The sequence below is a fragment of the Penicillium citrinum genome (genome assembly GCF_028827155.1).
Source record: "Penicillium citrinum strain IBT 23319 chromosome Unknown utg000007l:1.0-2040159.0:1.0-2041076.0, whole genome shotgun sequence".
Lineage (NCBI taxonomy): Eukaryota > Fungi > Ascomycota > Eurotiomycetes > Eurotiales > Aspergillaceae > Penicillium > Penicillium citrinum.
The window spans coordinates 783,021-809,828 of record NW_026622692.1 but is presented as its reverse complement, the minus strand read 5'-3'; the positions used below and the strand labels follow the sequence as shown (position 1 = coordinate 809,828).

At 48.9% G+C, this 26,808-nt stretch overlaps 11 protein-coding genes across 11 annotated transcripts; 6 read left to right on the top strand and 5 right to left on the bottom strand.

Moving 5' to 3' along the window:
* Nucleotides 1-174: 174 nt before the first annotated feature.
* N7469_007966 (short chain dehydrogenase/reductase family) lies at nt 175-1,161 on the bottom strand (the record flags this gene model as incomplete). The annotated part of the gene is made up of 4 exons (XM_056646884.1): nt 175-394; nt 460-762; nt 835-1,073; nt 1,132-1,161. The coding sequence occupies 4 exons, from the start codon at nt 1,159-1,161 to the stop codon at nt 175-177; spliced, it is 792 nt and encodes a 263-aa protein (XP_056498435.1).
* A 369-nt stretch (nt 1,162-1,530) lies between these two features.
* N7469_007965 (deubiquitinase OTU2) lies at nt 1,531-2,502 on the top strand (the record flags this gene model as incomplete). Its single annotated transcript, XM_056646883.1, has 1 exon — nt 1,531-2,502. The coding sequence occupies one exon, from the start codon at nt 1,531-1,533 to the stop codon at nt 2,500-2,502; it is 972 nt and encodes a 323-aa protein (XP_056498434.1).
* Nucleotides 2,503-3,206: 704 nt separating this feature from the next.
* Nucleotides 3,207-4,748, top strand: N7469_007964 (uncharacterized protein; the record flags this gene model as incomplete). The annotated part of the gene is made up of 2 exons (XM_056646882.1): nt 3,207-4,315; nt 4,382-4,748. 2 exons carry the CDS (start codon nt 3,207-3,209, stop codon nt 4,746-4,748), a joined length of 1,476 nt encoding a protein of 491 aa, XP_056498433.1.
* Nucleotides 4,749-5,413: 665 nt separating this feature from the next.
* Nucleotides 5,414-7,191, bottom strand: N7469_007963 (fungal specific transcription factor domain-containing protein; the record flags this gene model as incomplete). The annotated part of the gene is made up of 2 exons (XM_056646881.1): nt 5,414-6,488; nt 6,551-7,191. 2 exons carry the CDS (start codon nt 7,189-7,191, stop codon nt 5,414-5,416), a joined length of 1,716 nt encoding a protein of 571 aa, XP_056498432.1.
* An 829-nt stretch (nt 7,192-8,020) lies between these two features.
* Nucleotides 8,021-9,980, top strand: N7469_007962 (uncharacterized protein; the record flags this gene model as incomplete). The annotated part of the gene is made up of 2 exons (XM_056646880.1): nt 8,021-8,675; nt 8,719-9,980. 2 exons carry the CDS (start codon nt 8,021-8,023, stop codon nt 9,978-9,980), a joined length of 1,917 nt encoding a protein of 638 aa, XP_056498431.1.
* A 420-nt stretch (nt 9,981-10,400) lies between these two features.
* N7469_007961 (putative thiol methyltransferase) lies at nt 10,401-11,410 on the bottom strand (the record flags this gene model as incomplete). The annotated part of the gene is made up of 3 exons (XM_056646879.1): nt 10,401-10,606; nt 10,683-10,761; nt 10,919-11,410. The coding sequence occupies 3 exons, from the start codon at nt 11,408-11,410 to the stop codon at nt 10,401-10,403; spliced, it is 777 nt and encodes a 258-aa protein (XP_056498430.1).
* Nucleotides 11,411-12,490: 1,080 nt separating this feature from the next.
* Nucleotides 12,491-14,465, top strand: N7469_007960 (MFS transporter; the record flags this gene model as incomplete). Its single annotated transcript, XM_056646878.1, has 4 exons — nt 12,491-12,577; nt 12,632-13,043; nt 13,102-14,108; nt 14,166-14,465. 4 exons carry the CDS (start codon nt 12,491-12,493, stop codon nt 14,463-14,465), a joined length of 1,806 nt encoding a protein of 601 aa, XP_056498429.1.
* Nucleotides 14,466-14,949: 484 nt separating this feature from the next.
* On the top strand, nt 14,950-16,391 carry N7469_007959 (alpha/beta hydrolase; the record flags this gene model as incomplete). Its single annotated transcript, XM_056646877.1, has 4 exons — nt 14,950-15,147; nt 15,206-15,344; nt 15,427-15,535; nt 15,590-16,391. 4 exons carry the CDS (start codon nt 14,950-14,952, stop codon nt 16,389-16,391), a joined length of 1,248 nt encoding a protein of 415 aa, XP_056498428.1.
* Nucleotides 16,392-19,277: 2,886 nt separating this feature from the next.
* On the top strand, nt 19,278-23,125 carry N7469_007958 (PE repeat family protein; the record flags this gene model as incomplete). The annotated part of the gene is made up of 4 exons (XM_056646876.1): nt 19,278-19,551; nt 19,637-19,951; nt 20,006-21,723; nt 21,806-23,125. 4 exons carry the CDS (start codon nt 19,278-19,280, stop codon nt 23,123-23,125), a joined length of 3,627 nt encoding a protein of 1,208 aa, XP_056498427.1.
* A 485-nt stretch (nt 23,126-23,610) lies between these two features.
* N7469_007957 (uncharacterized protein) lies at nt 23,611-25,062 on the bottom strand (the record flags this gene model as incomplete). The annotated part of the gene is made up of 3 exons (XM_056646875.1): nt 23,611-24,321; nt 24,384-24,702; nt 24,806-25,062. 3 exons carry the CDS (start codon nt 25,060-25,062, stop codon nt 23,611-23,613), a joined length of 1,287 nt encoding a protein of 428 aa, XP_056498426.1.
* A 733-nt stretch (nt 25,063-25,795) lies between these two features.
* Nucleotides 25,796-26,227, bottom strand: N7469_007956 (uncharacterized protein; the record flags this gene model as incomplete). Its single annotated transcript, XM_056646874.1, has 2 exons — nt 25,796-25,917; nt 25,990-26,227. The coding sequence occupies 2 exons, from the start codon at nt 26,225-26,227 to the stop codon at nt 25,796-25,798; spliced, it is 360 nt and encodes a 119-aa protein (XP_056498425.1).
* Between the last annotated feature and the right edge of the window lie 581 nt (nt 26,228-26,808).

The window sequence follows — 26,808 nt, the reverse complement described above, 5'->3', positions numbered from 1 at the left end:
ACTGGAATGTTGGAGGTCGCAAACAACCCTTGGTGTTTCAGGTGAAGCTGGAATGTTGCAGGATCACATTTGAATTGGTAAGAAAATGTACAATGAAACTAGTATGTACATACTTAAATATCTACAGACCAGGAGACAAACAACTTCAAAGAGATGATGGGTCACATATTGGGTTTAGATCTTGGCCGCAATGGCACTTCCACCGTCAACAGTGATAGTAGCACCATTGATGTATGCACCGGCTCGGCTACTTAAGAACAAGCATGCACCGGCCACATCCTGTGGTGATCCGATTCGGCCCAGAGGCACACCAGCTTTGATAGCTTCGCCAAACGACTTTAAGGTAGCGGCCATCATCTTACTCTCGAATGGTCCACATGCCAATGTATTGGATCTGTGAAAAAGTTCATGTTAGCTGTCGGGCTCGAAGGATATAGATGCACTGATAAGTTGACATACGTGATGTTTCGCTTGCCGAGGTGGTTGGCAAGAGTACGGCTCAGGTGGTGTAGACCGGCCTTGCTGGAACTATACGCAAAGGTTTCGAGAGAGGGAACACGAAGGCCATCGATGCTGCCAATATTGATGATACGGGCAGGGTTATTCGGACCAGCCGCCTTCTCCAGAAGAGGAGTGACGAGTCTGGTCAAGTCGAAGACACGATGGAGGTTAAGAGTCAGAACACGAGTGAAGGCTTCGGTAGGATACTCGTCGTAGGGGGGCTCCCCAGTTGGAGCCAGAGTTATTGACCAAGACATCGAGCTCTAGAGAAAGCACAATCATGTTAGTATTGAACTTTCTCCTTCAATGAAACGGCAGATCAAGAGTAACAACTCACTGCTCTCTCGCTTGGCAAGCTCCTCTGCCAGCTTCTTGATATCGTCGTAATTGTAGAAATTGGCAGGAATGGCATGCGCCTTGCCCTTACCAAGAGCATTCAGCTCATTGACCGCCTGGTCACATGCCTTTGCATCGCGAGAGGAGATGTAGACAGTAGCGCCGTTAACCACATAACCCTCTGAAATCATACGACCAATGCCTTTGGCTCCTCCGGTGACCAGCACCACTTTGCCCTAGATAAGCAGTTAGCAGAGCTGTGATAGATAAAGAGAACACAAGAAACTTATTCACCTTAACATCGAAAAGACTTGCTGAATCCATTTTGAGAATATTTTAAAAATCAAAAGGTCAACCACAGCGTCAATCTCTACTTTTGTAGTAATCTCGCTTTCCCCCCCCTCGAAGCTCTTCTCGTCGCACGGCATACCCGAGACCGACCGGACGAGCCGAGGCTCATCGGCTCAATGGTTTTTCCGATATGAACATTTTAGGAAGGTGGCGCTATTCCCGTTCGGGACACGACTTAGGGCAGTTTGGCCAGGGTTTTGCGGGGCGAGTTGGCGTTGGGCCCAAAGTTGACTTGCTTTCGAAGAAGCATTGCGATTGAATTAGCCCAATACACATTCCTTATTAGCTTTCTTGCTATAATCTCACAGATCGTCATCAGGAAAAATTGTTTCAAATTGCATTATGGAGGAGTTATTAGCGAAACACCGCAAGGAGCAGAAAGATCTTCAAGGCCGGATTACCCAGAAGAAAAAGTCCGCCACCAAGAAAACTCGCAAAGGAGTGAATGATGAATGCGAGCAAATGCAGCGTGACCTGACAGAAAGACATCAGTCCGAAATTGCAGAACTTAATGGGGAGTCTACAGAACCCGTCGAAGAAGCTTTGGATGACCTGAACCTGGAAGATGGTGGACCGGCCGACGAACCAAACGAAGAAAAGGCCGCAGCACCTTCAGAAACAGACTCGAATACCCAAACACCTTCAGAACCGGAGAATGCTGCGCGAACGAAGAAGCCCAACAGAGCAAAAGCCCGCCTTGCCCGCCGGGCCGCCGAACAAGCAGCTATGGCAGAAGCTGCGGCCGAAGAGGCCAAGAACCAAACAAATTATCGGGGCAATGAGCAGGGGGTCATGGATGCTGCTTTCAAGAAGCTCGGACTCAAGGAGGTGGAAGTTACACCAGATGGGCACTGTCTTTATTCCGCGATTGCCAAGCAGTTGGACGAATCTGGACTCGGTTTGCGGCCGGACCCAAGCCGAATCATCCTCCAACCAACATCACAATCACGCATCGACACCGTAACATCACCCCAGCACGATGGATATCGGGCCGTGCGCGCTGTCACTGCCGACTATATTGTGGAGCACAAGGATGACTTTGAGGCATTCATGGAAGAACCATTGGATGTTTATACACGGAAGGTTAAACTGACTGCTGAGTGGGGTGGTCAATTGGAGCTTCAGGCCATCGCCCGGGCATACGGTGTAAACATAAATGTTGTTCAAAGCGATGGGAGACATGAGAAAATTGAGTGCGGGGATATGGATAGCTTCGACGAAGAAGAGCAACGGAAGCGCGTTCTTTGGCTGGCATATTATCGACACACATACGGACTGGGCGAGCATTACAATGCTCTGGTCAAGCAATCTTGAGTCGTCCAAGAATGTTTATCTTAACCGGTCGTCGAATCAAAGAACCTACACCTATAGAATCCACGGTAGACTATGGAGACTGGCTATACAGTGCATACCATCAAAAGAAAAGCAAAGTGAACTGCATGTGAATGAACCTCCGGAATTGCTACCAGTAGTAGTTCATCATTTGAATTCTGTCTCGAGACACAAATTTCGTTCTTGTTGCTCCAATTCAGGTCGTGGGAAACGCTATTGTCACACACAAAACGGCTCTCAGAGGGTCAAGTTGGAAATTTATCCCAACTTTTGACCCCTGCTATCTTGCTCGACCTACTGAATTCCGTGAGATGCCAGGGATTGATATGAGAGGGCTGCCTATAGAAACACAAGCCAACTTCTACCTGTACCAAGCACGATAGATCATAACGGGATCGATCACTATCTCCAGGCTCCTAGTACCGGATATCTTGTTGCCTGCGTCTCCCAAGCTTTCTCAAGCATACCCTAGCGCTTGCATATCTGCGTCATGTCTCTAACAGCCACTTCTCTAGTTTCTTTGATCCTCACATGAGCCCCCCCTTTGGTTCCACGGGAGTTCAAATTCTCCTACTTCTATTTGCGAGTATAAAAACGATATGAGACTCTGAATTGGTATTGCAATTTAGCCTGGACAACTCGATCTGCCATTAATCCAACACATAAAGTTTCAATACCAGTAAGCTATGAACAAACGGTCGAGCTTCTTCATTCAATTTGCCTTTTTCGCTACCCAACTTGCCTTTGGTCTTTCTTTACCGTCGTCCTTTCAACCAACGCACTGGGCAGGCTCATCTGGTGATGATGAATCTTCTGACATCTCCCCTTTGCGGGGCCAGCCTGAGCTCCTAGGTGTGACTTCAAACGAGGTCAATCACGATAGTAGTGCCAAAGTCCCCTCAGACGATTACGAGCTTGCTCTGGGACAGGATGCTAGCGCGGATATTGGTGTTCCTTTCACTTTCAAAGATACGGCAAACCCTCAGCCGATTCGAGGTGATCTCGGCTCTACTGATCCGGGGCCGCGGACCTATAACTATGACCGTCTCAATCCAGATGCACTCGCTCCTCCAGCTTCGGATTACGGTGATGTGGCTCAAGCAAAGTGGCCAATGGGTCTATCACACAACCGCATTCTCCCGGGGAATGCCGGATGGTCTCGACAGGAGAATGTACAGAATCTTCCCATTGCCACTGCTATGGCTGGGGTAGATATGAAACTGGCACCGTGGGCCTATCGAGAGCTGCATTGGCACAAAGCCAATGAATGGGGCTTGATGTTAAACGGAAGTGCTCGTCTACAGACATTGAATGAGGATGGCCAGACTTTCATTGATGATATTACAGAGGGCGACGTCTGGTATTTCCCTAGTGGTGTGCCGCACTCTCTGCAAGGTTTGGATGAAGGGGCCGAGTTTTTGCTGGTGTTTGACCAGGGTGATTTCGATGACGGAGGCACTAGCCTGGCCTCTGAGATGTTCCTCCGCAATCCGAAAGAGGTCTTATCGAAGAATTTACGGGCACCCCTCTCCGACTTTGATGATCTTCCTAAAGACCAGCTCTACATTTTCAATGGCACTCCGGCGCCGAAAGACCTGAAGGAACAGACTGTGACGGGATCTGCAGGATTTGCATCCGGTGCTGATAGCTATACCTATCATCTCTCGAAACAAAAGCCATACGAAACCCCAGGTGGTAGTATCAAGATTGTCGATCCTATCAGTTTCCCAATTGCGCATAACTTCAGCGCTGCACTGATAACCATCAAGCCAGGGGCGATGAGAGAAATCCATTGGTAAGACATGTCTTTTCTTTTGGCACATGATGAGAAGGACGCGACTTGTACTGATTCTTCATGCAGGCATGGAACAAGCGATGAGTGGGGATTTTTCATTTCGGGAAATGCTCGCGTCAGCGTGTACATTGCTCCAACGTCAGGGGCAACATTTGATTTCTCTGCAGGTGACGTTTCGTACGTACCTGCAACGGCCTCACATTTCATTGAGAATACTGGAAACGAAGACGTTGTTTTCCTGGAAGTGCTTCAATCACCTCGCTTTACGGACATCTCGGTGAATCAGTGGTTGAAGCTCACGCCGAAGCAGATAGTCAAGGATACTCTCCATCTGCCAGATAGTTTGCTGGATAACCTTTCACCTAACAAGCAATACATCATCCAGGGAAATGAGAATTTAACAGCAGTATCAGATGGAGGAGGGACTGCATAGATATCTCAGTGATTCAGTACGGTTACTTATAGTTGGTGTTGTGGACAAGTCAGTTGAGAGATAATTCAATAGGACCCAACAGCTTAGCAAAAGATTCAGATCGAATTTCCAAAGCTGCCCACTATCGTTGAATCTTACACTCAGACTCAAAGTTCTTTCGTAGCCAATGCTATTAGCAGTACGCTGGTGTATGCTCTCGCCCAAATGGAGAACTCAACAGGCAGCAACTTATCACTTGACACATCATGGACTCCCTAGGCAATTCAATAACCAACGGAAATAAGCAGCAGTCTAAAGGACGAAATGACTACCAACTTAGGCAGCCCGCATAAAGAGCGGCCCTACGGCCCTACAGCCCTACGACGCTAGTGTCTGGCATCTCCCCCTGTGGTCTGCAAGGAGTGAGTGGACTTGGTAGCCACGCGGGCCTCTCTACCATACTAGGCCGCTGATGGTTAAACCAAAAATCCCCTTAACCCATATTACGACTTAGATTACGACTCACTGATGTTTCTGAGCTACAGGTTTATCTTCCACTGCTGCGTTGTTTGTCCTTGCATTGCGTCTGAATAAGCCATCTCCCGGATTGGGTGAAGTAAACCCTAGATAGTGAAATTCAGAGGGCTGAGTCAAGAAAAGAGACTAGCGAATTACAGCTAATACCCTCAATTACCAGTGGCAAAGGGATCAAATTGCCAGATCTGACTTAGTTGAGGAAATTCGTGTTCACCGAGCAGCATTTCAAGATCAGAAAATAACCCTAGCCCAGAGGGACTACCACCCTCCGTAGAAGTTGGAACTTCAGCCCTTGACTGGCTACCTTCCATTTCCATCCTCATATCATACGAGACACCAGAATCCTGAGATGCCATGTTTGGGGTTGAGATATTAGAACTGGCTCGATCAGAATGGCGCGATGCGCTTTTGATTACATACTTGGCTTCCCGGAAGGCAATCAAATGAATTATCTCGGTGAGCACGTCAATGCTCTGGCCGCATAATGGTGTTTTTGCACCGATAGTATCCAATATGCTGATGATACGGGCCAAAGCGTATTTGATTTCTAATAGTTGTGGCGAAGATAGATCTCTTAGAGCCAACATACCCAGAATAACACCTGCGGTTAGACACTGAAACCCAACCTGGGTGGTGGCGATGCTTGAAGCGAGTAAACGAAGAGTCTTGGGATATTGATCAAGCCTTGATACACTTAGCGACGTATCCAGAAGCTTTCGATGAATATCAGATGATAACGTATTGCATTCCATTGGAGACTGATTCCCAATGCCAGGTCGGATCGATTCGAAGGTCTTCTCGCGGTAGAGCAAAGGGCTTAGCAGGCCAAGAAGCATATTGTTAAATGTTGCCTGTAGTGTAAGAGCCTGCATAGCGAAAATGTTATAGACAGGGCTATCATTCAGCACTTGATCATCGCTTTCGAAGTTTTCAATTCGCAGCTCCGGGGGAAGAGCCACTTTCCATGCCATGAGATCATTGCTTAGACGCTGTATTTGCTCTAATCTCATATCTATCGAGCCCTTAGCTACTAGCATGTAAAGCTGAGATTTGTAGCGGTTATAAGAAAGTAATGTGACGCGATGCATTTCTCCTTGCTCTCGTTCTTCGAGAGAATCGAAGCCAGGGCACAACATAGCCAAGTCATCCAGATCTGTTGGCTGTGAGACATCGAAGTTGGTATTGCTCAGGATCGGTGGCTTTCCATAAGCCTGGGCAGTATATCTGAAATAGTGGCCAAGGGTTAGACCCCGGAGTAATTTGAAGGATCATTGATGTAGACTCACGTATCTGTCATGTATATAGCCCACCAAAGACGCCGTCGCACCTGTCTCTCAATATCACCCATAGATGGCCAGAATTCCTCACTATGAAGACTCATTGCCTGCGCCATCCGAATACTCATTCCAGCTACAAGGAAGCCCATCTGAGCCTTTCTCATGAGGAGATAAGTACTCGACATTAGAAACAAGAATGCTATGGAGTCGATAGAAGCATCATCAAGAGCCAGAAATAAATGATTCTCAATTGCTTGCATGGCTTTGGTCTGGAAGTGCTGAGAGTCAAACTCAGCTGGAAGATGTCGAGCAGTCTCCAGGTCTAGGTGCCGAGCACCTGTAACGAGGACTATCAACAAAAGTAATAGGAAGCCTCTCTCTTTATCATTTATCCGGCTACTTTCTATGATTTGGTGCATGTGTGACCTAAAAGCAGGTTCGTAGAACAATGCCAAGTACCAATGGGCGGCGTGCAGGTACGATTGCAATAAGATTGTTGCAACTGTTGCTGAAGGAAGCGACATGCCAATGACATTTTCCACGGAGTAGCTTGGAACCGGACATGACGATGATGATGCAGGTTGGGCCTCACAATTTGGAACTGCATCTAAATTCCGTGGCAATGGTAAGTGGTTGTGGAATAGCTTCATGTTCATAAAGTCAGTATCATGTCCTTAATAATAGCTCTATTGGGTCTTTTATATCGGCATCTTACTCGCTCGACCAGCCTAAAAGTCGAACTTCCTGATCTAGATTGCGTTGGAGTCTCAATAGAGGATGCAGAGGGTTCCATTCTGTTTGGCGATCTGGATGGATGCAGAAAAGAGGTATTCTTCCTACAATATAAAAGATCAGATACTATATCCCTCTAGTGTAAGTATTGTTCGTTCATTCAAATACTGACCGTCGTCGCTTGTTGGCGGCCTCTTTGCATTCAATATTAGCTTGGCTGCATAATTGGCAAGGCCGGTAATTGTTGCACTGTCTATCATAAGCCAAAGGCGAAGTCACACTGACGGAGAACGAACCTTCAATTTCTTTTGTCGGCATCTCAAGCATGCACTATTAACCCGAGTGGGCTGCATTGTGATATTATACCTGAACGGAGGTATCTTGATCAGGCCTGGTGCTCTCGGATGTTTACAGGAGACAACGGTCAAGACTTCCGGATCTCGGTATGAGGACTCGGATGTCCTCGGATATCTTACAAGATATCCGATGGACCCCGCATAACATGTGGAGAGGATGTACTTCATGCTAGTTAACCTTAGTATATTCCTTGCGTTTATTAAACATTGTTGTTGTCAGGCGACAAATCCGAATGTCCGAGTACGAAAGTAGATATAAAGCTCATCCATCCTAGGGCCGATCATGACCGCAAATCAACTTCAATCTCCTTATTTCCATCGTCCCGGAACTTGACTTGATCTTCAAAAGCGCATAGTCATTTATTTGATAAAGTTGACTCCTTCGCTCGACATGCCTGAGCCGAAATTCCAGCAACCATCCTCGTCGACCGCTGGGTTCTTTCAGGCCTTCCCTATACTTCCAGCAGCTTTCACCGCTGAAGCGTCTCAAGCGACCCATCAAACTGGTTCAACATCCGATGACGTTGCCTTGGCCAGAATACTGAATCTCTATATTCCACAAGGAAGCTTTGCTGTCTATAAATCTATTCATGATCTTTCAAGACGCGCATTACATCCATCGGTGCTAGAACATGGCATCGATGCGGAGCTGAACACACCTAGATTGCGTCCCCTGAATACCTTCGGCCAAGAGAACAGCGTCGATCCTCTTTGGGTGACAGAAGGTTGGAAATCATTGAAAGCTATCGGGCAGCAAGAAGGGCTGGTTACAAGTGGCTATGATGAAGCTGCAGGCTGGAATCGTCGAGTGCACCAATTTGGCTTGAATCATGTTTGGTCTAGCAGTGCTGCGATGACTGGCTGTCCAGCTTCAATGACCGATGGAGCGGCTAAATTGATTCATTCACACTTGAAAGACGAGGATGGTGATCAACCGGGCCGCTCTGATGTCCTCCGTCAAGCATATTCTCGGTTAATTTCTCGTGATCCAGCCTTCGCGTGGACAAGCGGTCAATGGATGACTGAGCGCTCAGGGGGGTTCGTCCGTAAGCGAGACTGAGACAATTGCCCGCCGTCTAACTGATGGAGAATGTCTTCATGCTATATCTGTCGGGAAGGACCGTGATGCACATGGAATGCCGCTTGGACCCTGGCGTATCGATGGTTTCAAGTGGTTCAGCAGCGCAACCGACTCGGACATGGCACTTCTACTGGCACGGACTGAGCAAGGACTAAGTCTTTTCTATATCCCTTTGCGTCGCCGTGCAGGGCCCTCGGATTCACATGGCAGTATCCTCAATGGAGTTCGCATTCAAAGATTGAAGAACAAAGTGGGAACAAAGCAATTGCCCACCGCCGAGCTGGAGCTGAAAGGAACGAGAGGCTGGCTGATCGGTCAACCTGGAAAAGGTGTGAGGGAGATCGCCACGATCCTGAATATCACGCGGCTATATACAGCGGGAGGGTCTGCTGCTGGATTGGGTCGGGGCCTCGCTGTGTGTCGTGCTTATTCGAAATCTCGCATAGTTCAGGGAAAGCTTCTTGAACATAATCACCTTCATGTGCGATGGATGGCAGGGGAAACTGTCAAGTACAGAGCTGCCATGAACCTCACATTCTTTGGCCTTGCTCTTCAAGGTGCTGTTGAACAAGGATGGGATAAAGTGGTGCAGAATACACGAGCAGACTCGCTGATCCCTAAAGACAAGAAATCCGCCTTTGCATTACTGCGTCTCATCACGCCTGTACTGAAATCCCAAGTCAGTGTCAATGCTGTAGAGGGGCTTCGGGCTTGTATGGAAGGTCTCGGAGGTGTTGGGTACTGCGAAAATAATGAAGATGGCGGGATACTGAATATTGCTAAGATATTCAGGGACACTCTTGTGAATCCCATATGGGAAGGCACTGTCAGTGTGATGGCAGAGGATGTTGTCCGTGTGCTTTCTGACAGTAGACTGGGCGATGGGCACATTATCGATGGAATCCTTTCCGACTGGGTCAAAACAAATCTATCGCGTTGTAAGTCTCGTTTCCCTCACGAAAGTGAGATTGTCCGACGTCGGCTGGATGCTCTCGTTTCATTAGTCCAGAGCACAGACAAGAATGAGCTTCTCTGGAGAGGTCGTGAACTTCTTATTCACCTTGAGGCCATTGTTTCCTCTGTGGTTCTCATGTATGACGCTTGCTCAGACGGCGACGAAGTCTCAACAGAAGTTGCTTCACGCTATGCTTCAAGTAAAGCTCTGCCTGGCGAAGCCCTGCTGCGCGAAGGCTCCTGGCACAAGGAAGCGTTGATGGATCAAAGAATATTCCTCGGCACCTCTAGCAGAGTCTCTGCTGGAAAGCTCTAGCCGGATGATAATGCGACTTAATTTGATGCCAGTTCCAACTGGAAAGTTGAACAATTTAAGGATCCCGATTTCAGAGAACCTCATTTTCTTTAAATTTGACACTCGCTTCATTATATTTAGTACCATTAGTTCAGGGCATAAACAATTAAGTGAATACCTTGGAATGCCAAGGGTTCTATTCTATCAAAAGTACTACTAGTCTTCTGTAGGCTATACTCACCAAAAACAGTTAGCCGGAGGAAGAATTTAATACATACTACTGGCCTTATACTACTCAGATCACCTGGAAAAAGAAATGGTTTCTGAAATTCAGATCTTCAAGGCTCTGGCATCAGAGCTGGAAACCGGTGTAATTTTTGTCAATATTTCTAACCTTTTACGAATGACGACTAGGCGAGCAATAAAGGTAGCCGAATATGGCTAGTTGCGTCGACGCCAGATGGAGACTCTGTCCTCGATTTTTCCGTTCTCGCCCTGTCCAGTTTCATGGGTTCTCTCGGGTTGCCAGTAGGCCACCCTTTCAAGACCGGCCTTGCTCGGCGCACGCAAGGGGTCCTGCTTGATCAGACCCTGGTCATTGTAGGGAATGTCTTCACCGGGGTGACTCAGATGTTCCATGTATGCCTCTGAAGATGAGGGGTATGGGGGGGCCAGCCGCCTTGGGGTCTTTGTGCCGAGGGAATTCTAAGCAGATCAGGTTACCTGCTGGCGAAGGTGACAGAAGCTGAGTGTGTCGGAGAGCCCATTTAGGCCGCATAGAAGGGTCTAGGGCACAGAAGAACTATAGTCAATGTTAGTCTTGTGCGGACAAGCATAAACAAGTGTTGAGACAGTGCCGGATCAGCGTCATGCCCCTCCATCCACGCTGTGTAACCAACGCGGGGCAATTGAAGAAAATGAAAATGATTGTAGGAGAGAAGCGGTTGCAAATGACTAACCGTGTAATCATAGATGATATCAAATCCATTCAGGGCAACTCCAATTTTCTGCAGCCAGGCATCATCGAAGAAGTCGCCCTGGATAAATGTGACATTGCCCTGGCCGATGCTCTGGTCTCGAACACGGTACCAGCTGTGGTTCTCGGCTTGTTCCTTCTTGCAAGCCTCAATTGCTGTAGCACTATACTCAAGGCCATAGGCATCGAAACCAAAGCTGGCTAAGAGCAGTACATCAACACCTCTACCGCAGCCCGGAACTAAGGCCTTTCGCCGATATGAGTGGCCCTGTGCATCCTGGCCAATTGCCCCGCCAATAGTGGCGCGACGCTGGACCAGGGCGTCCTCCAATGCAGGGTTGGGGAAACCCTTATCCCAAGGCAAGTTATCACCCTTGTCCCAAAGAGAAGCCCAGCCATCACGGTACTTGTCGCCTTTGAATTGGGCCAGGTGGGCCTGAATATCCTTTGGATCAATGTTGGTGGGTGCGGTCATTTTGTCTGGTGAGGAAGAGTGTGGGGAGAAGAAAGATGAGACAGGTTCCGTTGACAGCTGTCGATGCGGAAGCGAATGTTGTGATTGTCTTCGGAACAGCCTTGCTTGAGCAAGAATTCGAGTACACCGTCTTTCCATGTTCACTTCATCCTAAAGCGAGCTTATTAATCACCTCCTTGCAGCAATTCTGCAATCAAATGTCATCGACAGAGCATATTTGATGGTCGTAATGTCGGCCTTGGATATTTATTTGAGTGATCGTTCCCCAGAGAAATCCGGGGCAAGCTGTCACGCGGCAAATGAGGGGCTGCCCCGGAATGAGCTCCCATGGGAGATGCCGTGACATACCAGTAGGTCTTCACGTTGTCGTCAACCGATTCCGTTCGGTTCGGGGAGCGGCCGCCCGAGAACATCCCGATGGCCGCAAGTGCATTGTTCGATTGTCTATCAGTTGAATTTTCCCGCTATCCTCGCAGCGCTATCCTATTTCCAACTACGGAGTATGGGATTGAGAAGACGCCTTGATGATATGGTTAGTTTCAGACCAATTATGTTGCGATGCCTCGGCTCTTCAGCGGGCTGGTCCGCCAACACCTTTTGCCGACGGAAGACCGGCACGACGATGCTGCACGATAACTGGTTCCGCGGGTGGCCCACGACTTAGCTTTCAAGTAAATGGTTGGGTCTGCCCCTCTTTGATTTCGGATTTTAATCCACGTTGGCCATGTACATAGTAGTAATATACCCATGGGGTATATGGTCGGGGGTTGTCGGTCCTTGTCGGCGTTCCGCATTCAGCAAGACAAGCCTTGTAGGTGGGACCGATGATCTTCTAATTCTTTCATTGATCTTTCTTCCAGAAATCTTCCAGAAATCAGTTTGAGTTGGCCGAGGAAGAGAAAAAGAGAGTAAAGAGGTATCTGCTAGCTCGACTACAATACCATTGAGGGTAAACGATCTCCCGGGGTAGAAACCACCAGTCGCACCTGCCTCGAAGAGTCTCCTTTTAAAGCATTCGTTCCTTCCTCAAAATTCTTCAGATCCAACTGGATGCAACTTGCTCCATTTTGGAACCTTTGCATGTCATTAAACATTTCTCGGCAGCAAGGTGGAAACGGGATATCTAATTCTGACGGCGATATCCAGGGTTTGTCTTGCCAGGGGAGGGTATAGACTTCCAGGGGACAACCTGATAGGTTTGAGATGCTTGGATTGGGATAGGACCCGCTCAATATGGAAGAGAAAAACACAAAAAGCGATACCAATATCCCATCGTCACCAACCCTCGAGAAGACTCGCGATAATGAGGAACGTCACAGTTATCACCATTCCATAGAGGCGACTGCCAATCCAGAGATTGACGATGCGCGCTCGCAGTCTCATAATTCCAATATGTTTGCTGAGCAAGAGAAGAACGACCCGGAGGATCCAGTTCCTTTATCGCGCATGTCTACAGAACTTGGCCCAGCTGTGGTTGTTCCCCGGCTCAAACGCAGAGGATTGTTAGGTCAACTGACATTGGTGGCAGAGGTTGAGAACCCCAAGACCTATCCTCGCAGAATGAAGTGGTTCATCACGTTCATCGTGGCGGTAGCAGGCGCCACAGCACCAATGGGTAGCTCAGTCTTCTTCCGTAAGTTAAGCGACCAGCCATAGTCCTTTGAAGATTCCATTGACTTATTTTCGATCAGCTTCCTTATACCAAGTGGCCAGGGAGTTAAATACAACAACCACTATAGCCAACCTTTCCATTGCACTATACATGCTAAGCATGTCTATCTTTCCTCTATGGTGGTCTTCTTTCAGCGAGCGTCTAGGGCGACGTACGATTTACCTCGCTTCATTCCTCCTGTTCGTGCTTTTCAACTGCCTCTGCGCCATATCTAACTCTATCGCGATGTTAATCGTTATGCGAATGTTGAGTGGTGGAGCCTCCGCTTCGGTCCAAGCCGTTGGCGCAGGAACAATTGCTGATCTATGGGAGCCTCGCGAAAGAGGTCGAGCAATGGGAATTTTTTATCTTGGACCACTTTGTGGTCCTTTGTTTGCACCCATTATTGGTGGTCTTTTAGCTCAACGTTGGGGCTGGCGGAGTACACTGTGGTTTCTGGCAGCTTATGGTGCACTCACCGTGGTCTTTATCTTCCTAGCGTTGCCCGAGACTCTCGCAATGCAGAAAATCGTGTCTCCCGAAGACGAGGAACACGGCGAGCCAATAGGCCAATCAATCAGTCGTGTTTCGACTCGACAAATGGCCCGAACTACGACAAAGTGGCTCGTGAAATTAAAGGTGATCTTTATCGACCCTCTGAAGATCGTTCTCTATCTCCGATATCTCCCAGTACTGCTCAGCGTTTACTACGCCAGTATTGCCTTCGGATCGCTCTATGTCTTGAACGTCAGTGTCGAAGAAACATTTGGAAAGGCACCATACAATTTCTCAACCATAATTGTTGGGCTGTTATATATTCCGAATTCGTTGGGTTATGTGGTAGCCAGTTTGTTTGGTGGGAGGTGGATGGACAGCATTATGCAACGAGAGGCAAGAAAAGCAAATCGTTACGATGAAAAAGGGAGATTGATCTATCGACCCGAAGACCGAATGCGGGAGAACGCCTGGCTTGGAGCAATTTTATATCCCATTGCGCTTATATGGTATGGCTGGACAGCTGAAAAAGGCGTTTTCTGGCTAGTTCCTGTGAGTTTGCGGATCCATTGACACAACCCAGACCAATAAACTAATAATTAAACGCAGATGATCGCGAACTTCTTCTTTGGGATCGGCTCCATGCTGATCTTTAGTATGGTTACTACTATGTTGACTGAATTTATGCCAAAAAGATCTTCGGAAGGGGTTGCTCTGAACAATTTTATGCGAAATATCTTCTCTTGTGTCGGATCTCTCGTGACAGCTCCTATTATTAATGGGATAGGCAACGGCTGGCTTTTCACGATTCTTGGTCTTGTGAGCCTGGCGAGTTGCTGTGTCATTCTGTTCATGAGGGTGTTTGGACCTCGCTGGCGGATCAAAATGGATACAGAAATGAGTAAATAGTTCCCATATATGAATGAATGATTGGATGTACATTGGGCTTTATGTGACGCTTATACTGGTAAAAGTCAGGATGTCAAGTAGGTAGTGTATCAATCAATTAGAGAAGGGAATCATTAAGGCCTCGTCTGCTGCGATTCAAGTACATACGTGACTAAATGTGAAGAATTGCCCACCATATTAGAACACTCAGCCCTGGAACATGCTTTTCTTTCCTGCTTCTTATTACAATACTAAGTGCCAGGTGATAGTCAGCCTGCCTTGTCTAGATAACAAATCTAGTTCAATGCTAGGATGATTCATCGGTGAAGTCATTGCGTCTACTCGGCTATTTTCGGCATTGCGGAGACGCGTGAAGTTGGGATAAACATTGTCCTACCCCGGAGGAAAGGACCTCGGCCATTCACTGCCTCGTAGTATTGGCACCTTGCAATACGCGCGCGATATCCTTCAAACTACCTTTCAGTGCCATTATTCTATATTCGATATGAAGCGAACGTTGAATTTCAAGGTCATTGAGCATACTATCAGAGGCCAAAATATTCGCCAGCGACCAGGCGCCGTGAAACTCGGGTATGAGAATGGGATTAGACTTGCTGTAAAGCAGTATATCCCCAGTGATAGCCGTCGTCCACAGCCATCCGATGTTACTTTGATAGGTGCACATGCAAATTCCTTTCCCAAGGTTTGTTTTTCTCTTGTAGTATATCTCTTGTGTGATCACCACGCTGAATTACTTCTAGGAACTCTATGAGCCTCTATGGGATGATCTATATGAGCAACTCCGGGTACAGAACCGACATATCCGGTCGATCTGGATTGCGGATGTTGCTCAGCAGGGCCAAAGCGGTATTTTGAACGAGGATATTCTGGGTGATGATCGTATGTACATTCCCATGGCAATGAAGGTTGAATATATCTCCGAGGTAAAGCTCCCGAGTCCGAAGTCTAATACTTGTTCAAGCCGACTGGTTCGACCACGGACGCGACTTGCTTCAATTGATAAACCAGTTTCAAGATGACATCTCTCATCCTTTGATTGGAATTGGTCATAGTATGGGCGGGGCGCAACTGTAAGTGTATTGCCCAAGGAAGCTTCTTCTGTAACGGTGACCTGACAGCTCTAGGGCTCATCTCTCCCTGATGCATCCAGCACTCTTCAACGGCTTGGTTCTTCTGGATCCAGTGATCCAGCGTGGAAATCCGGGTCGTGGATTTGCATATGCATCTACAAATCGAAGAGATATCTGGCCATCACGCGAACAGGCCGCTCAGAAATTCCTATCGAACGCTTTCTATCGATCGTGGGATCCCCGTGTCTTCGAGAGGTTTGTCAAATATGGACTTCGAGATCTTCCTACACGAAACCATGCTCTGTCGGAAGCCACTGGCCAGCCTTCTGTCACTCTGGCTACAAAAAAGGCGCAGGAGCTGTTCTTCTACATTCGACCCTCCTATGTAGATGAGCGATCAGGTCTTGCTAGAGGTATTCCCGAACATGACATGCATCCAGATGACATTGATGACTTCCCATTCTATCGACCTGAGCCAGCGCAGATCTTTCGCGAATTACCTCATTTGAAACCAGATGTTCTTTATCTGTTTGGAGAGTCGTCGCCCTTGTCTTCTCCAGAAGCACGCCAAAAGAAAATGGAAATAACGGGCACTGGTATTGGTGGAAGTGGAGGGTTAGCTAGCGGTCGTGTACAGGAACGAGTTTTACCGTGTGGTCATATGGTTCCGATGGAAATGGTTCGAAAAACCGCTGAAGCCAGTGCTGAGTTCATCAAATCTACAGTTTCGGCTTGGGAGTCGCAGAGTTCAGCTTTTCAGCGGGCGTGGGAACAAGTTCCTCAACATGAGCGCGGTGATGTTGATGAACAATGGCGAAGGCATCTAGGGGTCTCGTCAAAGAGGCCTGAATTATGATAGTGTCTTGTTACGGGTAAAGGTCGGGCGCATACTAATAGAATCTGTGAAATACCTCGAATACAAAATGATCATGGGCGTACCATTAAATTTGTACTATTCATTGCAGCTCTCTTGCTTTGTACCTCCACGGAGGCTTTAGGAGGAAGCTAGGCTCTGCTAGAGGCCATTCCTGGCATACAAGAAAGAGTTCTAAATTGAGACATGAGCTCCATCACCAGCAGCTACTATGTAGTAGTTTTCAACAAGACTGAGATTGTCTGAAATCCATGGATGCCTTACTTTATGATACTATTTTTATGCCCGTACATTCTGAGCTTGGGCATAATATTCAACTTGAAGCTTGGAACATCCATGGACTCGAACCTGAGCACGATATGTGACACAACTTTGCTGGCCACGCCCAAATAATTTCCCAATCATGTATCTATCTCACTAGCATCTGCATTTGGATCCATCGTGACGTTGGTACATGCCGGCACCGGAACTCATTATCGCTAAATTTACATATTATCAGTCGAATCAGTGTTCAGGGCCCCTCTCCCAACAATAGTAGTCTATAGTCATGCTGATCTACAAAGAAAGGACACAGACATGGCCACTAACTACGTAGTTTACACTAAATACCGTACACAATAGGAGTAACTAACTATTTGAAAAAGTACCATGTCGTAATCTTGCACTGCAAACCCCTCGTTCTGATCGACATCCAGGGATATCAATTTGGATGTGTTTTGCGTCCTGCGGGCCGAACACACGGAGTCGTTGGATCGTATCTCAAACCCCAGACATGGAGAATACGATTTTGGATAACTAGCTCCTTCGGTATACGTATTTACTTGACTCTTGAAACGATCAGAATTAGAGTGAGACCGAGACCGAGACCGGACTACAATTGAGAGCTCTAATTGGAAGCCTCGTAAACCATTGACCACTTATCATCAGCGAAAAGAGCATGGATACTCGGCCCGCTGCAGGAAAGATATTAGACCGTCGTTTGGCTTGGTGAGCTAAAATCGGACGAGATAACCTGGTTCCAGGAGCACAACAGGTCGGGTACTGTCTAGAAATCACGGAAGACTCCGTTCCTTCTTCGCACGAGTTTGTCCTGGACAAGAAACCAATGCATGCAGCTACTTTTGGGAATAGAGGGGCAAACTTGGGAGTGAAGATAACACGCAGATGTATGGCAAACGGGGGATGTTTGACTACAGTCATTACGTAGAGTACATAGTAGATCACCAACAGCATCATGAGCATCATTCTAAGAATATACACATACACTCAATGAGAATTGCTCGATCAGATTAGCCGATAATCGTGAACAGTACAAATTGAAACAAGTTGATGTGGCCGGACGTGGTCGAAGCACGGCAGATCACGCGACGTGGCCCCGATTACTTCCTCTTGTTCCACGACTTCCTCCGTGATGCATCCCGCATATTCCGATCCCCATCCCAACTGTCTCTCCCTTGCGGTGCATGTGTATGAGGCCGTAATATTCTGAGACCATGAGCTACTGTTGTGTACATACACATCAGTTCGAGCTCGAAGAGGATCGAGAGGGATCGCCCTGCTGAATTGTCGGTGTCGCAGAGTGGAGTCTCGATGGCCACCGCCAGCCTCCATCTACTCCATTCAGGGCCCCTCTTCCATTGACTCAATGGGCTTCAATTCTGCTTAGGAAAAGACCAATTCACTTTTTGAGGGCACTTTCGGTTACGACCATTCATCTCCCCACCAGCGCTAGGCTTGCATTTCATTTGCCGCGGTGGCCGGGAAACGTTGGGCAGAAATGGGTCTCTCGACCGCTTCACTTTTTTCTCGTGCCTACTGTACAGTACGGAGTGCCAATTTTGGCGCCATCAAGCGGGCATCCTAGCATTGTGGTATTCCACTCAGGACACACCTACCCATGCAGACCCTCGTCGGTGTGGCTCAGAGCTCATCCAACTTGTGCGCGACCCACCAAAATCTGTCCTATCCTCACCCCACTTCCACCTCCCCCCCCCTCTACTACAGTACATACAGTACACGGAGTGACCAGTTCACAGATTACAAAGTACTCGAAAACAGAAATCAACCAGAAAAAAAAAGATTTTTAGAATTGAATGGTGGCACTTGTCCCCCCCCCACTTTGAAGACCCATTGTACTCCATGATCCTGCCGTATCGCTATTCCTATCTTGGGCTTTTTGGTCCCCAATTCCCTGAATTACCCCCAATCCCCGTTCATCTTGAGAAACCTAGTCCTGCAACTTTGCCCACAAGTGGAGATCATGCTGTTCTCACCCGGCCCTAATCCAAGCACCGGGCTTCAACTAATTCCCTCCCAATGCTGGCCAAAAATGCATGGAGACCGAAGGCGACGTGGTCCAATGGTATGCAATGCCATCGGGCTGTTCATTGATGACGTTCCAGGGCCCAATTTCCACGCTGTATCGGGGTTGTTGTCCCATCCACCCGGACAACGGACGAACTGTTATACGCTGCCTCGCCTTAACGGTCCAATTGTGATTTTCCTGTCTCCAGAGGAACAAGCGTATGCTTCTTTCCTCTTCCGTCTTCTAATACATCAGTACCCAGTCTCGCGTTCCTCTACTTTTCATCTTCTTGTACCTTTTCAATTACTGTTCGGCCCGGAATTCTACCCGTGCATCAAGCCTGAAAGTAGCTTGTCGCCTTCTTATTGTTTCATTTTCCTCATCACGCGCCAGTCAGCATCGGCCACCTCGTGTGATACGTCACTAAAACGAGGACATGGCCAAGAAGAAGAAGAATAAGAACAATAACAACAACCGTCAACCTGTCGGCGCAACAACTTCAAACCCTGAAGTCAAAGAAGTCAATCAGCCAGCTCCAGAGCCAGCCGCTGTAGGGGACGAAAATGCAGCAACCACAGTTCAAGTATGCGGATGTCCCTCAGTTTCAGTATCAAAGCTTCGAACGTCAACACCAGACCTTCGACACAGGCTCTTTGACTTTCTCCTACTATCCCATCGTTCCTATAAATTCCAATTCCGATAATCTGACGGAGGGCAAGGACCAGGATAACCCAACGGCCACCGATGCCGAACCGAAAAAGGAGGATGCCCCTGTCGAGCCCCCATCAGAAGAGCCTAGCAAACCAGAAGAGAGTTCACCGAACCCTGAGTCTTCTGGTAAGTACTCAAGTGTGAAACATGGCAATCACCTTCGGAAAGAATTCTCCAACTTTTGTAACAGCCACTAATAAATCATATCTAGAATCAGCAGAGGCGGCAGCGCCTCCAGCGGAGCCTGAGTCCACAGAGCCCGCAGAGCCCGCAGCCGCAGAGCCCACGGAGGCTGCTGATGCCGCTGGAGGAGACTCCAAGGAAGAGAGTCAAGATGAGCCTGCTGGCGAAGAGCCTCCAGCGAACGCAGAGGCCGAAGGCGCTACAGACGAGGCCCCTCAAGAACCACCTGCAGAGAGTACAGAAAATGCAGAAACCGAGAAGGCCGAGGAATCTGCGCCTGAGCCAGATGCACCAGCCACTGACGACAGCGAATCCAAGAAAGACAATAACAATGACAACAATGGTGAGGATTTTGCTTGAAAAGAAAAAGAGCTTAATTTGACTCATTTCGCTTCAGACGAGGATTTTCCAGAATGTGACCCTGAGGCCGGACTCGACAAAGTAGAGGCCGAGAAGGAAGCACTCGCGAAGGAAGAGGCCGAATACGCTAAAGCAGACGAAGATAGCCCACCGGCGGACCGCGAGTCCCCATCAGAGTCTAAGGAGGAATCTCCAGTTACCAGTGATGAACAACCTGCCACCGACAAACCTGATGAGGCCGGCGATAGTCCTGCGCCACAGGAGGAGGCTGCTGCAGATCAAGAAACCCCTGACTCGCCGCCTACTGATGCATTCACCGATCCCCCAGTTGAATCTTCTGAAGCTCCTGCCGAATCACCTGCAGAACCAACGCTAGAACCCGAGGGAGAGGCCCCCAGTGAAGAACCTGCAGCAGAGACACCACCGGAAGATACTCTCGCCGATCCAAGTCCTCCTGCCGAAGAGCCTCCGGCTGACGAACCAGCCGATAAACCGTCAAAGGGTAAAAAGAAAAAGGCTAAAAAGAAAGCTAAAAAGGGTGCAAAAGCCGCTGAACCTGATCCTGAGACTGAACCAGCACCCGAGCCTCCTGCTGAACCAGAGCCTCCTGCTGAACCGGAGCCAGCTGCTGAACCGGAGCCTCCTGCTGAACCAGAGCCTCCTGCTGAACCAGAGCCTCCTGCTGAACCAGAGCCTCCTGCTGAACCAGAGCCTCCTGCTGAACCAGAGCCTCCTGCTGAACCAGAGCCTCCTGCTGAACCAGAGCCTCCTGCTGAACCAGAGCCTCCTGCTGAACCAGAGCCTCCTGCTGAACCAGAGCCTCCTGCTGAACCAGAGCCTCCTGCTGAACCAGAGCCTCCTGCTGAACCGGAGCCAGAAACAGCACCTGCTGAAGCAGAGCCAGTACCAGAAGAAGCTGCTCCTGCTGAGCCTGAGCCTGTCACTGAACCCACGGGCGAGGCACCAGCAGTAACAGAAGAGGTCTCAGCTCCCGAAGGCGATAAGGAAACGGCGGAAGAGACAATACCCAACGAAGCAGATAAAGCTGCCGAAAATGAGTCCCCTACGGAGCCCCAGGAGACTCCTGCAGCTGCAGAGCCAGAGGAAGCACCAATCGAAGAACCTCCCGCAGCTGAGCCAAACAAAGATGACGAACCTGCAACTGAACCGAATCCCGAGCCTTCGCCTGCTGAGGAATTGGCCCCAGAACCAACATCTGAAGACAAAGTCGAAGAGCCGAAAGCAGCCCCAGAACCAGAACAGTCTTCTGAGCAAGCAATCGGAGATGGTGTAGCAGAGGAGCCATCTACCGAAGAACCAGCAACTGAACAGCCCGCGGAGGAAATTATATCTAAGGCTGATTCTGCGCCTAAAGCAATTATTCCTGAGGAGTCAGCTGAGAAGAAAAAGACACCTCCAGAGGAACCCTCTATACCAGAAGAACCTGCAGCAGAATCGGTTCCTGAGCCTACTCCTGCTGAATCCGAGCCTACCTCTGTACCTGAGCCCGCCGCTGAGCCCGAGCCTGTTGCGGAACCCGAGCCTGTTGCGGAACCCGAGCTTGTTGCGGAACCCGAGCCTGTTGCGGAACCCGAGCCTGTTGCTGAACCCGAGCCCGAGCCTACTCCTGCACCTGCTGAACCCGAACCCGCTGCTGAGCCTGCTGCTGAACCAGAGCCCGAGCCTGCGCCTACACCTGCTGAACCCGAACCCGCTGCTGAGCCTGCTGCTGAGCCTGAGTCCACGGCTGAGCCTGTTGCTGAACCCGAGCCCGAGCCTACTCCTGCACTTGCTGAACCCGAACCCGCTGCTGATCCCACCCCCCCCTCTTGCTGAGTCTGCTGCTGAACCTGCTGCTACCGAGCCCGAGCCCACTCCAGAGGTGACCAAAGAAATCACGGAGGAGACTGCAGCCCCCGACCCTGTGCCAGAAGGAGCTGCTTCTGCTGAAGTCAATCCTCCAGAGGAACCCCTGGTAGCGCCGGCAGCAGAAGAGCCTACTCCGGGGCCAGAGCAAGCAAAGGAAATTCCATCTGAGGATACACCAGCTCAAGCTGAGCCTCTGTTCATAGGACGTGCGCCTACTGAACCGGAATTCGTTCCGTCTGAGCCTCCAGCACCAGCAGCACCTGCGTCCGATGGCATTGCACCTGATGAACTTCCACCCGATGAGTCTGCTGAAAGCCCTCGTGGCGAGCTCATGGAGCCTATGGATCCTTTGGCAGCCAGGCGAGGGTCTCACAGAAGGAAGAAGCGCTCCCCCAGTGATCGAGACCGAGAGCGTCGATACTCCAAAACCTCATCTGAAGGACGTCGTGATCAGCTTACACGTTCTAAGAATGACGGTGGCGTATTCACCAATCGGTGGGCCAAGGCTTTGGAACAAGCTCGGCGCGAACATGACGAAAAGGAGCGGAGGAAGATCTACGACAAGAGAATGCAGCAAGCCATGCAGCAAGCCATCATTGACGAGCGAGAAAGGAGTGGTATAGCATCTGGCGAAAGGATAAGACGATCCGAGAAGCTCGTCGCGAGAGGGCCAGAAATAGATCCGCCTGTTTCTGAGGCCAGGCCTATTCGTCGCTCATCTGAATATAGCCAGGCTAGATCGATCAAGACTACCTCTTCGAAGCAAGCTGCCTCTTCAGCCCCCGCTCCCAAACGTGCTTTCCTTCAATATATGAGAAATGGTCAATCAGACACCAGCAAGCCTCTTGTGCGGGTGAACAGCACTAAATCTACTGCGTCAGCATCAGAGCGTCGTCCTTCGGTCAGCCACAGTCATGGCAGTGGCAGCGGTAGCCCGCCCGCTGACGAAGTGTATGTTGAAAGAGAAATCGTTGCTCGCTCCATTGATTCTCATCCTCGACGCGAAGCTCGTCGTGAAACCCGACGTGAAGAGAGACGGGAGGAGCGCCGCAAAGAAGAGGCTTCTCGGCCAGAGAAGAAGCTCCGAAGGCATTCTCGTGACGAGCGTGAGCGCAGCAAATCCCGAGAGAGGGAGCGAGAGAGACGGCCTGAAGGATCTCGTCGTGCTGCTCGTCAGAGTAGCAGAGAGCGAGAACCGCGCTCGCGCCGTCGCCATCGCCGTGAACCATCTCCACCTAAAGAGCAGTCCAGGCTCAAGGGTATTTTCCGCGCAATCGCAGCACATTAGACTAGATACATTTGTTTTTTTCCACTTTGATTTCATTCTTTCTTTCTCAAGCCTTGTCTTTTGATATTTGTTGCGTTGGATGTCTGGGGATTGTCGTGCCAGATAGTATGTATGATTGATGATTGCATGAAGGAGCGACGCATTGCCGGAGTATATTGTCTTTTCGGTCCAGGAAGGACAGCATCAAGCCAGACTGATTGTTAGATATGTCAGATTGTTATACAACTTCAACTTCCAAGTTCCTGAATTCTACTCTCATTACTGTAACATCTGGGGATATATAAAGCTAGACTCGATTATACTGACACAACCTGAAGTAACTAGCCACGGGAGTATCCCAAGCTTCATTTTTACCGAAATGCGCTCGACGCAATCGTCAAATGAGTATGTACATCCAAATCATGAATCTGATGCCCTACTCAAACGACCCTTCCCGCCAAAGCCCAGCATTAGAAAAAAATTGCATTAAAAGTGCGACTGATTTGTTAATTCCGATGCATCTCATTTTTAGCTGGAATCACTCTCGAGCACCAACCACACCAAGCCCGATGCGAGCCACTCTCCTCTCTCACCAGATACCTACCTGTCTCCCGCTCATCTTCATACTCAATCACACAAGCTCCGACCATGACGCGCTTCTTCGCCTTGTGCTTCACCACCCCGCCTAATCCAATCACTTCTTGTCGAAAGTATCCTGGTTCCTCGCCGTCATGGCTATCTGTTGATAGTAACTCGAGGTGATGTGATGGGTGAGCAGGCGGACTATGACCAGGGCTACTGGTATCACTCGAAGCCTCATCGGCCTCACAGTCGACTTCAAGTTCGATCTCCTTCGCTGCGAGACAGGCTTCGCCACGTCCACATTTGACCCCTTGACTGCCTTCGCCGATTCCTGTTCCAAGACCACCGCCAAGGTATGTACTGTATCGTGTGCGCCATGCCCATACTCGCCGGTATGTTACATCGTTACTACGTAGAGTCTGGCCACATTGGATACAAAGCCACACGGCTTCATCGCAATTGCAGATATTATTCGCCAATGTTGTCGGTATAGAGTTTTCCTGGTAATCTGCCGCTGTCAAGTCCGGCGGTGTGTTATACAGATGACAGGAGAGCGGCGCAGTAACGCAGGTTTGGCAAAGACGTCGGATTCGACTTTTCATGGTTGTCTGTGAGGGGGGTTTGATGGTGCAATTCTGTTTCAAGATCATATCAGCCAACTGTGGGGAACCTGCACCGCCGAATATTCAAAACATACCCTGCACACGATCTTCGTGCAGCGTCGACAGTCACCGACCATGTCACGCGCACATTTACCAACTTTGCCACGCGTCATACGTCCGGAATCTCCATTTCCCTGACTCAAGAGACGAAGTACTGATTTCACACTATTTGGAAGGACGGCCCCGCCGTCCAACATATCGGAGACAGTCTCGATATACTCATTCTCGCAACGAAGCGTTTCGCGGATTAGCTGGTGGCGGAACGGCGCCATGTTGACGTGGAATTGTCGACAGCATTGTGAGAGAGCGTGGAGGGTATTCAAGTCGACGGCGCGAGCAATCTCCTTAACTATTCTATATAGCCAGAACACCCCATGGCGTCACATTAGCCCTTGAGTCGTGAATATGCGGGGGAACGCGACGCGGTGAAGATTTGGAGAGGGGAAGATCCACATACGGGTAGCAGCTCAATGCCGCCGAGAAAGCATTATAGTTGGGAATTTTTGGAGCTGGAGTGTCCTCGGTAATGAAATTTGTATTGCGCACTTCTTTGGATTTGGCGCTTTCTCCGGCGGATTGAAGAAGAGGAGGTTCGATTACTTCGTTCGTCTCGAGAGGCGCTACTCTCAACTTGGACGGGAAGGGTTTCTCCAAGGGAAGTGCCGATCCGGGATGTCGAAAGACATCGTGATCGAGGTCAACAAATACCACCATAATGCTTTTACTGCCATCGAAGGCCCTCAAAGATGAATCAGCACATCAGATAAGATGGGAGATTCCCCCGGGCTTTTATAGCGTGGGGAGGAGACTGTTGCAAATCTGGTTCTACTGGGTCCCGCGGTAGTCAAGTTCCGGGTGGGATGATATGGTCGAGGGAATTTTGGGAGGCTCCGAGGAACGGAAAGGGCCAGCAGTACATGTAAAATGTAATGAATGGCTTGTGTGACCTCGAAATTGGCCAGATTGAGGGGTTTGAAGCAAAGAGGGGAAGTCTGAAAATGCAGGGAGAAGAAAGAAGAAACCAGAAAACGTCTAGACGGTCGATGATGACATTTTCCAGGCACGGGACTTTCCCCGCAATCCAACCCTAAACAGAAGTACATTTTTACTACATAACGCAGTCAGTGGATACAAAAGAATAGTATGGTCGAATGAAATGCGGGAAGACGGTTATCAACGGTTGTGACGGTCAAAGTGCGAGAATTATTCGACGATATTCTGCCAGTCGGATCGAATAGATCAGGACTTGCGTGTTTTATACGAGCGAGTCGGTATGGACCCTGATATTGGTACTCAATAGCTTACTGCTGGAATATCTCTTGGAAACATTTCTACAATGCATAACCAAGCAACAAGATTAGAAATATCAGTCTATTGATTAAGTACTAAAACAATCCACAAAGCTATCTTATGTTCACGAAAAAGGGCATAGGAAAGTGCCCCAGATTTATGCCTTGAGGCTGGGGCAAACAACCTCGTAACTTCGGTAGATCTTATCACCAGAAAGACAAGTCTCGACGGAGACATCATGCCGGTCCAAGTGGCAGGTGACATCGCTATAAACACGCACTGTTGCTGGTTAGTATAGTGCAACGATTTTGTGAATTAACTAATAAAGATAATGCCTGTGAATAGACTTACAAGTGCAATTGTTGATGGCGTACTCAAAGCTCACAGACTTGACGGTGGTATCTCCAAACGTATTGCATTTGTTGACATAATCGCCATAGACTCCCAGTTCACCTTGGTTCTGTGCGGAACAGCCAGGTTCCCCGAAAAGACGGAGCTGGGCATATCGAGTATCGGCTGGAGGGGCAGGAATTGCAGATACGCCCATGGCAAATGCAATAGCAGAGACGAAGACGGTAGTGAGTTGCATGTTGATGATTGTAATAGGCACTTGTGCTCGATATCGAGGTTGGGGTAGGGTGAATTTGATTGTTCAAGTCGGATATTCAAGTTGAATCAGTGTGATGACTGATATTTCGATCCGGGGAATCTCTCGTTCTTATACGTCTGTATAGTAGTACTTGGAGCTCGACAGATTGAAGTTCAGTCTTGTTGGGAGGTCTCTGGGAGAATCAGATCTATTCTTGGAGTAGCGTCGGGTGAGTTGCGACAAACGTAGTTCTTCTCACGATCTGACGAAAGATGTACGCATTTGGGGAGGCAAAAAGCATGTCTCACATACCTCGCCCGCCTCTACGCGTGTCGCTCCATACAGCACCGAAAGCATGCCATGTGGAAGGCCTGAAGAAAAGCTTTCTCTAGAGGCAAGTCTTGCGATATGGATGATCGTTTTAGGTCTGTTCTTTGCACATGTAAGCTTTCAAAAACTTATCTCCTTTCACTCTCTACTTCTTGTATATTCTGTCTACTGACCGATTCTTCACAGCAATGTATCAATTTGTCCCGCAAATCGAGTCGGTAAGTGATCCATTTACATCTCAGCTGGTGATT